This window comes from Limulus polyphemus, unplaced genomic scaffold (genome assembly GCF_000517525.1).
Source record: "Limulus polyphemus unplaced genomic scaffold, Limulus_polyphemus-2.1.2 Scaffold577, whole genome shotgun sequence".
NCBI classification, from domain to species: Eukaryota; Metazoa; Arthropoda; class Merostomata; order Xiphosura; family Limulidae; genus Limulus; species Limulus polyphemus.
Window position 1 is genome coordinate 365788 of NW_013666187.1, and position 17091 is coordinate 382878.

At 34.0% G+C, this 17091-nt stretch overlaps 1 protein-coding gene across 1 annotated transcript in view; it reads right to left on the reverse strand.

The window, feature by feature from the left end:
- Positions 1-11853: 11853 nt before the first annotated feature.
- Positions 11854-17091, reverse strand: part of LOC106459219 (laminin subunit gamma-1-like) — a 76526-nt gene continuing 71288 nt past the window's right edge. The window contains exons 24-26 of the mRNA XM_013918824.2: positions 16118-16276; positions 15438-15537; positions 11854-13981 (exon numbers count right to left, since the gene is read on the reverse strand). Of these exons, the coding sequence (XP_013774278.1) occupies positions 13728-13981; positions 15438-15537; positions 16118-16276 (513 nt within the window). The 3' untranslated portion in view covers positions 11854-13727. The remainder of the gene's footprint in view (positions 13982-15437; positions 15538-16117; positions 16277-17091) is intronic.

The following is a 17091-nucleotide window of genomic DNA, read 5'->3' on the forward strand; positions in this document are numbered from 1 at the left end:
TAGCCCAAGAGTTGGCGATGGGTGGTGATGATCAGCTGCCCCCACAGCTGAAAGGGCGAGCATGTTTGGTGACGGGGATTCGAAACTACGACCTTCAGATTGTAAGTCGAGCACACTAACCACCAGGTCATGCCAGGCCTCGTGGTAGGAAATTATTCACAGCAAATTTCTTTAAGATACTCCTGACCATTCATAGCAAGTCATTTCTGACCATTCTCTGACTGTACTTTGGGGACCTGAATGAGCAGCGGCCAAATCACATTAATTATATTAGTGCATCCCAAGAATTGACGGTGGGTACTAGTGGCTAGATGCCTATCTTCTGACCTATAAGTTAAAATTTACCTGAATTGGTGAAACAAACGAACAAATAAAATACGTTTTTAAAACTGATGATTTATAATAATCTTTATGGTCTGTAGATAAAAGGGATTTAATATCGTAACAGAGCGTCGTCAGTTAAACGCCTGTCTTTAATATTCCTTTCTCAAACATCATACCAAACACACTTATATCGTATTGCGACTTCTCATGATTATAGAGGGCTCCATAATCTCCTAAGTGGCTAAATACGAAAGGCGGCAGATCCCTCCAGTAATTTTCTAGCGAATTAATGTTGTAATCTCGTAATCCTTTATGGATTTACCAAAAGTCAGCTGCTTTCTCACCTCTCGTAACTCCAACAGACGTTAATTACCTTACACCGGACTTCATAACGGGTAAAAAGTGTGTTATTATAATTTATAGTTTTGTTTGTTTCTTTGTAGTTAAGTACAAAGCTACACAATGGTCTATCTGTGCTCTGCCCACCACGGGTATCGAAACCCTGATTCTAGCGTTGTAAGTCCGCAGACATACCGCTGTGCTACTGGGGGGGCGACTGAATACCGGTGATGGAATAAATGGCGCGGCTTTCGCTTCCTCATATGATACTAGTGATCGTTTTGTGTGTAATTAAGCACAAAGCTACACAATGGGCTATCTGTGCTCTGCCCACCACGGGTATCGAAACCCGGATTCTAGCGTTCTAAGTCCGCAGACGTACCGCTGTGCCACTGGGGGGCACTAGTGATCGCATTCAAATCATTTTACAGTTATTTTATTGAACAGTGCATCCATATTAGCTTTGCAAATAATATGTTACACATGAATGTGTCAGTAAGTAAAGTGACATTGGAATTAGTCACACATTTCTTATCTTCTGTATATATAGCACTTGAAAGATAAACAGGATGACGCGATGTCTTATCTCAAACTTGTCAGTTACTCTTGTCCTGTTAACCTTCTTGGGAAAATAATGTATTTTATTAATGTGTCATTTTGAAAGTGGAACGTAGTTTTCATTGGACGTAGCTGAAATTGATTAATTGGTTGTATAACAGTTCGCTATGTTACGTATTTTATTGGCTAACCCTAATCATAATTGTGACGTTCCTAGCATATGTCTCTTTAAAGAAAGGTTATTCCGCCTATTATTCTCCCCGCAACTGCCTTTCAAAAAAGGTTAATCTCAAATTAAGTTAAACACATCCAATAAGAGGATCATCCTAGAAGAAAAGTCTTAAAGAATCTCCTTACCCTGCGAGATCAACAAACTATCGTATATTGAGATTCCCAGATGTTTCTACCCTAGTCATCAAGTGTTTTCGGCCATACTTTTTTCGACGAGAGTATTTTTCGAAAATTCACGTGTATGTGGATTACTAACGCGTCCCATTTCCAACGAATAATTGTTCCATTGACGAAACGCTTCTACTGCTCGGTTTTCTTATCTCTTGCATAAACTTCAAACTACCTCAAGAGCAGTTATTACAATGCACCATATGAGGTAAGATGTCACAGTTCAGTCTTGCCAGTGTCGAATATGTATAAAAGAGTTAAGAAAAGTGAAATGTTGTGACTTATTGATTATATCAATCTTCTTTATTTTGAAATAATACTCAAGAACTATGGTAGTTCAATTCTCCGTGAACCAAACTTTTTCGATACCTTGCATAAGAGAGAGAACGAATACTTTAACCTACGTCATGGCGATTCTAACTGGTATTATAGGAATGCCAGATTTTGTGGTGAACGTCTTGGCCTTCGTGGTTCTTTGTCGACGAGAAATGCGAACTCCAATATACCGCTGCCTCTTAGGGCAGGCCTTTTTTGACTCGTGTTTAACGTTAGCCTCTACTTCTTTGTTTTCTCTTCCGAGACTACGGTCGGAGGTATTCCTTAGCTATAGGTGGTACATTCTTCCTTGCTTATCTAGAGTATTGTATCCTTTAGCATTGGCTGCGCAAACAGGTTCAACTTGGACAACGGTAGCCCTCACGGCTGAACGGTACATGGCTATTTGTTTCCCCTTAAGAGTTAGGACTCGTTCGAATAGCATCACTACCCGGATGCAAAGGTGGTTGTTATTTGTCTTCTTTTTTTCAGTTTTATACAATCTACCCCGAATCTGGGAGTATGAAGTAACCACAGCAACCGTGTGTTTTAATAATGTTACGGTAAACATCATAACTCCAACATTTCTTCGACTCCATTTTTTGTATTATCTCATTTATTATGTCATTCTGTACTCTTTAACCATGTACATTTGTCCATTCGTTGTTCTGCTCGTGTTAAACACATTCATCTATAAGACTATTAGAAGATCGTCCAAAAAAATAGATCACACGCTTCGTAGTTTTTCGACACAGCGTCAGTATATTAACATTTTGTTCTACGTAGTTGGAATTTTTGTTGCATGTAATTTTCTTGCTTTTGAAACAAACTTTTTAGAACTCAATGGTTATGACTCCACAGTTTTAGAGTATATTTCAAATCTTTTGGTTACGTTAAATTCATTTTTAAACTTTTTTATTTATCTTACGTACAGGAAGCAATTTCGAGTTCGGTTCTTAAAAATGATAATACCACCCAGATCTACTGTGAGCAGGACAGTATCGTCTCTTCCCACAATTGAAAACAATATTCACAGTCACCTTTAGAATATTATTCATAAAGTTTAATTTAGAATAAAGAGTAGATGTCATCCTGGAAAAATACTTTCTCGTGAAGATTGTGAGAAATACATCTGTTCTTATAGTTATGTTATAACTCCATAGTTATTTTATTACTGTTATTCTGGGATAAAAATAAAAGCAATGTAATAATGTATATTTTTGAAATCCTGCTAATGTAATATGTTGGTTTTAAGTACAACATAAGCCATCCTGATAATTTAAGAACCTAAACTTATGCAATACTTTATATAAAATATTACCTTGTATGTTCGTACTTTGTAATAACGTATAAAAAAGCGTTACGAAAGAAAGCGAAATGTATTTCCCACATGCTAAAAATTGAATTAATGTGACACCGAAGAATGATACTTAATGTCCGCTCCACTACCAACACCATATATTATGAATATTTCTTGTGATTTTGCTGTTGTAACAATGTTGTACAAGTGGAATTGAGAAGTCCACATGGACATTCTTTCTCCATCTCTGATATAGTTCTGGTCTATATCGCACCTTATTACACGCATGTTTTTTACTCCCATTTTCTCAATAATGATCATCGCGGACTGCATTTTTCGGACAGATGGCGTTACTGAAGAAGCTCTACACAACTGAAATTGCAACATCACACCCGCATTTCACCGAACTGATATGACATATGACAATGAAGAGGATACATCTCACTCAAAGAGGGCCATGCTGAGAAATGATATATGCACATCCTCTATTGACTGTAATATGCTATAGTTGGAATTTCTTAAAGCTTCTCGTGAAAATCATTAATTATGACAGTGTTTTCATGGATAACATCGTTTTGATAAAATTAACTGGGTTTGATATTCTTATTTTTATTCGGATATAAATATTTTGTTTCGTTTTTTTTTGTACTAAAATGTTTTATCGCATTATGCAAGAAATTATCTGACTCTATAATGACACTGAAATAGTCTAGTTAAAAAGAAAACTGAGTTGGTAATTTTTGAATGTAAGATAAAAGCTTAAGGCAACAATGAGTTATTTATATTTACATTTACAAAACTATTTGTTGTAGACAAATAAATATAATATGTCACCTGATATATATATGGAAATAACTTTGCATAAAATAGCTCAAAGAACTTACTGATTTGTTTTGTTTGTTAAGCACAAAGTTACACAATGGGTTATCTGTGTTGTGCCCACTACAGGTATCGAAGCCATTTTTTTAGCGTTATAAGTTCTTATGCATGCAGATTTACGGAATTTATATGCGAATAAAATAAGAGTTTAAGAAATAAAAAAATATATTTTGCATATATATATATATATATCATTCAATTTTGTTTCGTGTGTTTGAAGCAAATTCCACCCAACCAAAATATGATTGACAGAGACATATATCTGGTTAATATGAATCATACAAATGTAAATTACACAAAACAAGCTTCAATTAGTTAAATTCTGCATATATTGAAAATGTAAATTATATCCATAAATGTTTGTGATATACCAATCGTAAACTAAACGTATATCTACGGCTCAAATAGCACCATGTCAGAATTTAAAAATTATATATATATATATAGCTTTCCTTTTTGCCAACTGTCAAATAGAAAGGCTTTTAGTTATATTTCTTAATAGTATAAATATATATATACTATGTTGTTGTTGGGCTTAGAATTCTGTGACTTGTTAGCGATAAATTCAACGATGAATAAACAGCACGCACTTCACTTGTCTTCAAAATAATATATATGTTCAGAACAAGTTTGTTTGTTTGTTTGTTTTGGAATTTCGCGCAAAGCTACACGAGGGCTATCTGCGCTAGCCGTCCCTAATTTAGCAGTGTAAGACCACCCACCGCCAACTCTTGGGCTACTCTTTTACCAACGAATAGTGGGATTGGCCGTCACATTATAACGCCCCCACGGCTGAAAGGGCGAGCATGTTTGGTAGGATGCGGATTCGAACCCGCGACCCTCAGATTGTGAGTCGAGCGCCTTATCCACCTGGCCATGCCGGTCACATTCAGAACAAGTTAACGTATGTACAATAAATTATTCAACACTATAGATATTATGGACACATCATAAATACTATATATGTAGTTCTCTTCTTCTAGTCAAATATCCACTTAGGCCTATTCAAAATACTTTAGAATTTCAGTTGACGAGAAAAACTATCTTCTCTATTTCTATCACATTAGTATTCTCTGTGATTCACTTACAGTTGTGGCGTGAGTTAGGTCTTCTTTTTGTTTTTCTTTTTGAAGATCCTCAAAGTGCACTCAGGCTGATTCATTTACTTTAGAACCACGCTTTGACGGAATAAAATTATTTTTCTTATCTTCTTTTCTAGTTAGTTTCATTCTAACATATTAAACGTTAGGCCTATCACTTCTAAAGTAGTGAACTTCACACCAACTTTATTCTCTTTTGCTATTATCTGTCTGCTGTTCTCGCTCGTTACACGCTCTTTATAGATTTATCACTTACTCGTCTGTCCGACTTCTATATTCTCGACGTCAATGAATTATTAACAAAACTTCCTACACTCGTCTGCTTTTAACTCTTATTATAACAAAAACTTAACAATCATAAAGTATTCTCTCAAAAAAATAAATTAATCACTAATATCTGAACCAAGCAGTCTTTCATATAATGACATAAGCCCCTCTTCAAGATAAAATATTTACAATATTTTTAATATATACAAAGACTGTTCTTAGTTCATACACAAAGTCTGCTCCAGCATTTCCAGTTCCTTTGTCTGTCTCTCCTAACATAGGGTCTCCAGTAGGGCTTCTCCTTAACAGGATCCCTCATCTTCATCTTGACCTTGTGTTGTCTGAGGTTATTTCCTAATCTATCTGTATGCTGACACAATAGATTTTGTTCCTCTTCCTATCAGTCAGTTTAGCACTCATGTTGAAGTCCTTGTACGTCTCATCTCCACACAGTGCCCTTAGGCTTAATAGATACTCATCTTCTAAGACAAAGTCACTGTCTTCTGGTTCTGCATCTATGATGGCCACACCTGAATATCCATCTCTGTTTCAATAACTGCACCCGTTATGTCTCCTTCTCTCCCAAAATACTTCTTCAGCAGATTGGCATGGTAGATCTTGGTCTTCTCATTCACATTCACCTTGTAGTCCATTCTGTTGAGTATTTCCTGTACTTCAAAAGGTACTTTCCATTGCAGGGTGAGTTTGTTGTGGTCTGTGGACAGCAGAAACTAAGACCTTTTGTCCAACCTTGTCGATCCTTGGCCATCTTGTCATAAAAATGCTTCTGACTACCTTGAGCTGCATACAACCTCTGTCAAGCGAGTTGACAGGTCTCCTCTAGTCAGTTTCTGAGGTCTAACACATACTGGTATGTGTTCGTTACTTCTGACTCTTCTTTTCTCGTCCATAGCTCTTTCAATATTTGCATCAGACCTTGTACTGTTCTTCCATACAGTAACTCAAAGGGTGAAAATCCTGTACTTGCTTGTGGGACTTCTCGACAAGCGAATAATACTGCCTGCAAGTACCTGTCCCAGTCATGTGGTTTCTCTTGGCACATCTTATTTAAAACTCTAATGACTCTCTCATAGAGTCCATTACATTTAGGTTTGTATGGGGTGGTACAAAGATGTCGAGTACTGATGAGTCTGTACACTTCCTGCATCAGTTCTGAAGTAAACCGAGTTCCTCTATCACTCAGGACTTCTGTTGGAAAGCCTACTCTGCAAAATATCTCCAGGAGAGCTTCCGCTACTCTCTCTGTTTCTATCTTCACCAGTGCTATTGCTTCTGAATAACATGTCGCATAGTCGACTAATGTCAGAACAAACTGGGTTGTCTTTGTCAGATACATGCACTAGTGGCCCGATCAAGTCTACAGCTACTCTGCTGAATGACTCTTCTATGAGAGGCATCTCCCCAATGGCACTTTGGCTACCTTCCCTCTAGGTATTGTCCTTTGGCAGATGTCACATGACATGCAGAATCTACTCACATCTCTGATGACTCCCGGGCGATGGAAGTTTCTGGTGATTCTGTCTGCCATTTTCTTTGTTACTAGGAGTCCTCCCACAATTGATTCAATAGCCAACTTCATTGTAAAAACAGAATACCAGACTCAAGTGATGATCTGTTTAACTTTCCCAGTATAACTGCCTTGATAGATTCGGTATAGAACTCCCTTCTGGTTCTCTATTCTATAAGTATATTTCCCGTTTGTTTTGTGCTCGACTTTCTTCCAGGCATTGTCACAAAGTTTCTGCAGTGAAGGGTCTTTCTTCTGTGCTTCCTTCATTTCCTGCAAACCTAAATTTGGGATATTACTTTTTGATACTTGAAGGGGCTTGATGTCTTGTTTGCTCTTCTTTTCTTGAGCTCTGGTGGTGACAGCAGATGCTTCATCTATCTTCTTTCTGTCTAGTTCCTCAACGTTTCTACTACCTGGTATATTTCCTATCACCAAGTCAGTCGTGTATTGGTCCCTTGATACACATAGTCTCAAGGTCTCCTACATAATATTGAGTATCCACCTGTATTTTTGCTATGGGAAGTTTGTCACTGTCCAATCAATTAGCACACACACAGGCATACCTTGTCTGTGGTCTGATCATCGGATACTAGACTGGTTCACACTACTGCAACCAGTGTCTCGTAGAACATTCACTTTCTTGTCCCCAATATAACCTTCACATATTGGCATATTATTATTTGTTTGTCACATGCTCCCATCACTATTAGCAATGTTGATCCATTTGTTAATTTGAGGTGACCATTAGTCGTGCACTGGTCAATCATGCTTTCTTGTATTGAATTTGACAAGTAGTCTTCATTCTCTTTCTTCTGGCAGCAGCATCCATAGTGCCAGTCACTCTTTTCTTGTTTCTTACCAGTACTGTCTTTGTAAATGGCCCCAGCTGCTTTATGAAACGCGGTGGTTCGTCCTGTTAATTAATACGCGGTTTCACAAATCAAATTTAAACTAAACTAGCCAGAACATGTTACAAATCCGGCTGAGTCACCCATCAGCAATCTGGTTGTGTTTAAGTTTGATAACGAGATACCCACTTTTAGAAAATGAAACTTGAAGACGGCTTGAATGGATAATAAATTAAATTGACTATATAAATAAATAAACGACATCAAACATCCCTTCGTTTGCACCAACAAATTTCCACCAAATATTATCGAAAACATTCTCATACAACCACCGGAACAAAATCCTCAAATCTCAACCCACAAACAAAATTGAAACTAACAAACCAAACAATAACACAACATTACATTGCAGTTTACCATTCATCACAGAAACAGTTCAAAAAGTATTCACACTTGGAGAAAAACTTGCCATTAAACATAATATTTCCGTTGTCTTTAAATTCACTCAAAAACTTGGCCCCAAACTAAAATCATTACTAAATATAAATGATATATAATCGCACAATACCAATGTGTAGTAACTGTACAGAATTCTACGTCGGAGAAACCGAAAGAAACTTAGAAACCAGATTCGTATAAAATAATAAAAACCCTCCCAACACCCCGGGGTACAAAGATGCCTTTACTAAATTTTATGAGGAGGAACCCACTTTTCAGAAAATGAAAGTTCGGAGACGCCTTGAAAGGGTAATAAAGAAAACTTTATTATTAATGTAAAACGTTTCGACAAGATTGTCATCATCAGGTACCTTTATTAAGCTGTTGAGCAATCTCCGGTAACGATACGTCTTTGTTCCATACTGTACACATACCATCAACAACAAAATCAACTGTAACTCCAGAAGTATCACCAACATCAGTCGACATGGAAACCCTAGAAGACCTGTAGTTTGGGGTAGATGACCCTGAACCCTCTCACAATTAACCTCCTCCCCTCCCCAACATCACCCTCATTATCTTTACCATTAGTTCTTCATGTTCATTTATCAAAGTAAATAAAAAAAAAGTTTCATATTTTTTATACTATATTCTTTTTACAGGTTTGTATGCTTATTATTATTTATCACAGTAAAACTTGTAGCATAAATAATTATTTAAATACTTGTCAAAAATTTGTTTTTGAAAATATCTGTGAAAAAATCTTAGAACCTAAGAACTTAACCTCCTATTACCCGTTGAGTTAATACTTCTGAATACGCGATTTCATAAGACACATCATTTTCCAAGAACTCAACCACCGCGCTGTGTGTGGTTTTACTGTACTCGGGAAATATTAAATGTATCATATAACTTGTGCATATCATAAGTGTACATCAGATGTCATCTTATTCCGATAAAAAAAAATTACCACCTCCTCTTTTCCTGGATTGGCAAATAACATGTTACCAACACGTGTTTATTGATTTAATCTTTGCAAAACGAAGATAAAATTCGTCAGGGAAGAGAGCGCAAATTTGTGTAAGAATAAGTTACACAAACTTGCCCTCACAAAAACTCAGTTGGCTAGCTTAACATCAACAGATCCATTTATATCAATCACTTGACACTTTTTTTCAGTCAAAGAAATATATGAAAAGTTTGTTAGATAAGGAGTACCCACTCTTTCAGCTACACTCATCAACATAAGCATGAACGATCGATGCTTGTGTCAAATGAAATCATAGGCATCATAATTGAATATTATTTTAGGGAAATCGACAAAATAATCGGTTAAATAATTATTAAATAGATTTTGGAGCCTCGTCATCTCCTCGCAGTCTTTCTCGCCATGTCCGGTATGCTTTTCCTGACGACTGCCCTGCAGCATAGTTTTCATTGTAAAAGGCTGACATGTCCAAAGCACACCACTCCTCTATGCTAGTTTCCATAATCTATCTAGCGTATGAGGACGACGGTTTTCCAGTGCCCATTTCAACAGTCAAATCACCATAAGCACCGTATCCAGCGACTTAATCAGTGTTTTTGAATGGAATAAAAGAAATACCGTTTGATTCCTCAGCTGCTTGAGGTATGCGACAATTGAATGGGTATGTCGTGGTATCCCCTTGTGTACCCGTGGTTTGTGTGACTATTCCAGATGGTAATCCTTTTTGATTACGTAATCTAAGAAACGTGAGCGGATTTTATCACCGATTTTTGTATTCGTGAATTTTTGCCTGTTACAAGACACGGTACTCTGCTTACTACGACTTGTTGCAAGTCTATATCTGAGTGGCCTTGACACCCCGAGTTGATCCATAATATTTTGTTTTCTAATGCCATTAAGTACAAGGGATATCCTTATATTGAAAATTTTAAATCTCTGAATCTGAACACATTTCTATGATCCAAGTGTATTGAGTTCTTGCGTCTAAAAGGGCTGTTAGATGCCCTTCATATATACAGATTTCATGGGCCGTAGTTTTGTTATGACATTCTACTGTTACTTTATATTAGCTATGACTTGCTGATTTGTATGTTCAAAATATTCTTAATATAGCGCACTCAACCTTCTTTATAATAATATTAATTATACTTCCCTTCTATGATGTAGAGAATTCACTTAAATTTCTAGACTGAAGTTGTCTATACAAGAATTTAATATTGACCTCCAGTAACTAGTGTCTTAGAAAAGTCCCATCCATGAGCGTCCGCGGAAAAATTTCTGCTGATGCCCATTATCACATCTCATTGTTGCTGTTCTAAACTGTTCCTGACTGAAATCCTTCAAATTCTCTCACAACCTGACATTGACTCAAACCAGGCTTTACTCATAACGATATAGCTTCCATGCGTTCTTGCATGCAAGATTAAATATATCCCAACCAATACTAATAATAATATGAAATATTATTAGGATTATGGTCGACAATATCGTTAATGAGGATGACAGTTTACAGGGTGATGCAAAAGCAGCGGACAAACATGGTACTTCTAAGCTTCGATCTTATTATTACTATTCAAAGTTTTATTTGTGTTTGACTAACTGCCTCTTTTTCTATTAGTGTTAACTTCCAATCAAACTACGCATTTAGAACGAAACTAAAATTCAACTGGTATCGGTAATGACTGTAGCTAATTAATTATACTTTTTTACGCTCTTATTTATAAAGATTAGAATGTATTGTTTTATAAGTTATGTAGCCTCGGTAACGGTCGTCGTAACATTTTTAATGTATCTCCTGATGACGCAATGGTAGTCAGTAATAATAATAAATCATATGTAGAGTTTTTTGGGCAGTGTTATTAATTTTGATAATACAAAGCAATTATTTTGGTGTAATTATTTATTCATTAAAATACAAGCTGAAACTGGCCTGTTATTTCGAAGTGGCACGTGGGATGTTGTAGTTTGGTTATATATTAAGTAATAGGTACACTTCATATTTATCATAAGTGAATGGAATGTTAGTTCGATTGTTATTTTCTAAAATCAAGTGGTGATTTACTACTTTATAGATAAGTATGTTTTTGTTGGGTTTTAATATCTCTAGTGTTCTTCAGTATTAGTTATCACTTAAAAACTGTCATAAAAATTCAAATAGACAATCTTTCAAAAAGTTTACAGTAGTATCAGACACATAGGAAAAATGTAGTAAGCCAAATTATTTATCTAAATGTTGGTAACTAAAAAATGGTTATCCACATGGTTAGTGTTAGTATGATACGATTGTTATTTCTGGTTTTGTTAGCGCTAAAACTAATATTGGTATTGCCAACTTGAGATAAGCTAGAACTTTTACTTTGTCAGTTTGTGTCTTGCCTCTTGGTTAATAACCTAGCCTTTATTATTATTTTTCAATAAAATGTATATATTTAAATTCTTTTTTGTTCACAGAGTAGGGCAGAAAATAGCATTACTGTGTATAATTTATATACTCGTCCTGAACTCGCACTCTGGAAAAAAACAACAACATTACACTAATTATTTAAGATAGACAAATAATCCAAAAGTTAACAAATCAGGTTTACGACTGAAAACAGGTTAACACGCTATCTTATGGTGTGAAATGCTGAATAATTAAAACGAAGAAGAGAAAAACATGATACAATTGACAGTGTTATTAAGTGCACATACACACATACATTTTTTAATGTTATTGCACTTATTAAATGTTTTCTTCATTATTATCTGTTTTACTTATTAACAATGTAAACAAATCTATATTTATATGAAACAATTTAACTTTTTTTAAACTGAACTAATTGACAATGAAATCTTAAAAATATTGTTGATGCCCAATTCATTTACAAATATTCTTGTCCGACTTTTTAACAATAATAAACCAAAAATTTAAAGCACACTAACTTCTTAAAAACTTGAACATAGAGAGAAGTTCAAACTGATTAGCCCACAGCTGAAATACTAGTAATATTTATAAGCCTGAGAGAAAGACTGTGAAATTTTCTAGGTACAATTTCCTGACAAAAAATACTTTGATCTTTCCAATTCAATGCAGCATTTTGTGAATTACGAAATCATCATTTTTGATAAAATTAATTCTATGCTTCTAAAAAATATTAGATTAAAATATTTATATTTTTGCAAAAAATAATATAGTCAGATATCATTAATAATTGAGAGTTAATGATTACAACAATGACCTAACAAGTTCACTATGTTAACAGCACAAAATATCAAATTCCACTATTCCTTACAATTGAAAATACAGCTTCCAACAACCGATATTATTTTACTTTCATACTGCTAATTAAAAACAAAACGGTTGGCTGTATTTTTATTCTTTTTTTTTTTATATAACAGACATTTGTTATCTAACTTATACAAAAAGCATTGGCAAGCATTTTGTTTACCTCTGAAAGCATGATGTCACAAATTATTGTAATTAACTAACTAGTATTTGTTCCCAAGCTTTGTATACAACATCATCTCCTAAAGAAGACAACTCACAAATAATTTCAGTACTAAAGTTCAGCACTGAGTCAGTATAAAAATTTTAATGGTACCTTAAACTTCTTGGTAGGGTAAAAAACAAACTAAAAATTATAGAAAATCTACTTCACACAACAAATAATGTAATACAAAGGCACGATTCACACAGTCACATGTGTTGGCACTTATGAAGATATCATGGTTTGTCTGAAAAAGTTTTAAAATAGTTCTATAAAACAATGGAAGATATTAATGAGAACTTCCTTGAATTTAATCAGATAGTATGAAATTAAGTAACTGGTTTAAATGCAAAAGTGTAATATGCATCAGAAACTTTGTTGTCATATATATTTGACACATCAAAACCCTTAAAGTTAAGTAACAGTTATCCAAAAAATAAAGTAATAAACTCATAACTATAATTCTTCACATAAAATTGTTAGTGTCAGACTTAAAGAAATTTATATTTTTCATATCACTATAGTAACATTTCCACCTCTGTACAAGTCCTGAAATACAATCACTAGCTTTCAGAACTCAGAAATGGTGTGTAAAACATATCTGAACTAAATGGAAAAGGTAAAACAAGAGATTACAAACAGCATTTCCAAAAGCAATGAAGAATTATGTTTTTGGAGCACAAATGTCACTGAATTAAAAATAATAATAATGCAATAAACTACAAATTAACCATTCAATTTTAGCTGTTGACACTCATATATATATGTACAAAAAGGAAAGTGTCACTTTTTGTTTCAACCTTTAAAACAAGCAGCAAGATGAAGCTGCACATATAATTTCAATGTATCATCTAACTCAAAAAGCTCAGTTTGTACTGCTTAATCAGATTTAACTTATAATCAAATGCTATGCCCTTTATAAAAGGCTCCACCTAAATGCAGAGGATTTACTCTGTCAGGCCTCCACAGCTTACTTAAGGTTCTAAAACAACCCTTTTGTAACACTCTTCTGGAAGAGCATCTTTAATCTCTTTAATATTTTGTACATCCTTCTTCAACTGTTCAATTTCTTTTTCATAGTCTCGCATCCACCTGTGCTGATCATTACGAGCTTTGCGGAGCTCGTTCATTTGTTTGTCCAAGTTTGGATCTTTCAGTTCTTCTTCTGCCTCAGCAAGTCTTTTTTCAAGTTCTTCCAGCAGACCAAGATCAATGTCATCAAGGTCTTCTACATGGAAAAACAATTACAAGTGTGCATGTGATAATTAGGTATCATTTAACATCTGACATTTAGATAGCTAAACAACATGACAAACTTATAATCCCTAGTTTATTTGTTATTAGTGATTGTCTTAATTTCAAGCTATGAAATTTTTAGTTTTTGATAAAAACAGATATCATAATATTTAACTGCCACACTTCATGTTCTCACTCTTTATGCAGATTTAAGTGATAGTGCATTTCAATTACTTAGAAAATTTACAAATATAAATAATACTGCTTATCTAACAAAATGTTACAAGCATATACAGTACATAGTTAGTGTAATGAATGCAGTATGGCAAAAATGTTTCCAGTGTATGGTTATGACAATAGCATTGTCATTTGCATTTCTGGTAGTATCTAAAAAAATAGTAGATATATATATATATATACACTAGAAAATTACAGAAACAAATACTGCACATTAACTTTTCTTATAGAAATATGTGAATTAAGGTACATTAATTGCAGCCTGATTATAGTATTAAATATTAGTATATCTAAGATTAAGATTTATTTCTTCTTTACAAATCAAATGTATTTACATAATTCTATCAGTACAAATTATTCTTAAAAGTGTAATACAGATATAAATTTCACACAAATAAAAAGAAAAGCCAAATTTAAAATGAAAGCAAAATTGATAATACAGTAAGTTAAGTGTTATATGTCAACTTATCATGAATGAGAAACAAAGTGTAAAGACTATCATAGCTTTAGAATGAATTATCTTACTCAATCAAATCTATAATAATAAGAGGGCATGTCTGTGTGTGATCGCCATAACTCCAAGAGGAAAGAACCTAGAAACCTGAAGTGGTCTCTGAGGGTATGCACCTGGGTACTACTACTTATTTACGTGCATGCGTGTGTGTATCTTTTTATGCAAAAAACCATATAGAAAAGAAATGTGATCACTATAGCTCCAAGGGAAAACAACCTAGAAACCTGAATATTATTACTAATCCATGTGCATGCACATCTTTTTGTCAGGCAAGCTAGTAAAAAACCACATAGAAAAGAATATGTGACTGCCATAGCTTCAAGAGCAAAGAACCTAGAAATCTGAAATTTTGCACCCATACCAAGTGGACCCTGAGGGTATGCACCTGGGTATTATTACTTATCTATGTGCATGTGCACATCTTTTCATGCAAAAACCACATAGTTAAAACACTCTAACATTCTATGGCAGACACATTTCTTTTCTATTATGAGATGTTATAGTGTTACATAGAAAAGCCAGTGCATTTTGGTAACAATGCATTCCAACAATGGCTTTTATGTCATGTTGCTTAGCAACAAAAGTATATAGGTTATACTTTTATGCTAAAATGGGGTCAGAATATAGACACTATCAACCTAATAATCCGAGCGAAACCAGGTATTTTCGCTAGTATTAGATAAAAATTGGAATTTACCTAAAGCATTCATTATCCTATCTACAGCATCCAAACCTCCCTTCACTTTTTTGGAGGCATCTGTGGCACTTGTCTTTGCTTGATTTGCTCTCTTTAGTGCCTGAAAAGTACATTATAATGAGATACTTTCATATTAATTGGTATCACAAACTATCAATCAACAAATTGGGTTTTGATCATCAACATAAGCATTGTACATCATAAAATATTATCATGTTTGATGAAGCAAATTTGACATCTGTTTAATGTCATTTAGCTCAGTGACTGTACTCTAACACACTTGATTCTTTTAGTTTATTGAATAATTTATATAATTTTAATAGCTGAAAATGTCACTTTATGTTGTATGTAAAGAACTGAAATGTGTATCAAGCTCCATTTTTTTTTTCTGAATCTTATGTTCTTTAAAAGAATAGTGAACTCTTTATGTATAAAAATTTAGCATATCTCCACAGAGGAAAAATGTTCTCTATCAGAATAGTTTAATGTTCGAGATGAATTAAGAAATAAGTCTGATATATATATACTAATAATTACCTCTGTGCTATAACTTTGTGATGACCATTGAAATGATCAACAAACAAACAGACAAATGGATGTGACACACTTCACTGAGTATTCTTCCACTGTATAACAGCTTGTATCTAATTTATGATGCTTTTTCTTATAGTTAAACTTACCTCTTCAGCTAATTCTTCATCTTTGTCAGCCTGGTTTTCATAGTCCTTCATTCGATCAGCAGTCTCAGCCACTTCTCCAGCTAAATCATTGGCTTGATCACGTAACTGTCCTGCTTTATCCTTAGTTTGATCTGCATCTTTTCTGATGCCATCTGCTTCCTAACACACAATTAAAAGTTTATAAACATTTTATATAAACCTCAAAAATTAGAACAAGAAACATTAAATAATTTTATTTATAAAAAACCTAAAAATCTGCAAAGGCTATATTTTGTTTCTTTCATGATCAACAGAAAAGTATTGGCTAAATATTTCAAGTTAGCAAACTGCAAGAGAATGTTTCAGATTGTTATACAAAAAAAAAGTTAACTTCTTAAAGCAAGTATGGAAGTTGCAATAATGAATATTACAAACTGAACATGATTCTGAAATTTATTTTTGCATTTAATTGTTTAGCATATGAAACAATTATAACCTTTCCTGAAAAAATTAACCATTTTTAGTGCATTTTGTTATATATTTCTCTGGTAGTGGTTGGAGGAATAAAAAGTACAATTAATGCTTAATGAGATAAGAACAAACATTAAATCATATCGGTAACCTTCATGTTATGAAAATATAGTTCTATTGATCAGTGTTTACATATTTTGATAGCTACAACTACTGTAAAACAAGAATTAGAATATTCCGTAATCATTAAATGCTGTCCTTGGAATGTGGAAAGGAACAACAGTAAAAAACATAAAACAACATTACATAATATTTTGGGACAAAATGGGATCTATTGGTCCATCTCGGCTGTTCCATCCTCAAAACTAAATTAAAATGATTTAATAAAATAAAAAAAATTTTAAACCCAGCCCTTTTCATTCATATACTTATCAAGCCTTTTCTTAAACTCACTTAAATTTACTGCCTCTACAACATCTAAGGGCAACCTATTCCAAAATCTAACTACCATGTTAGAAAAATAA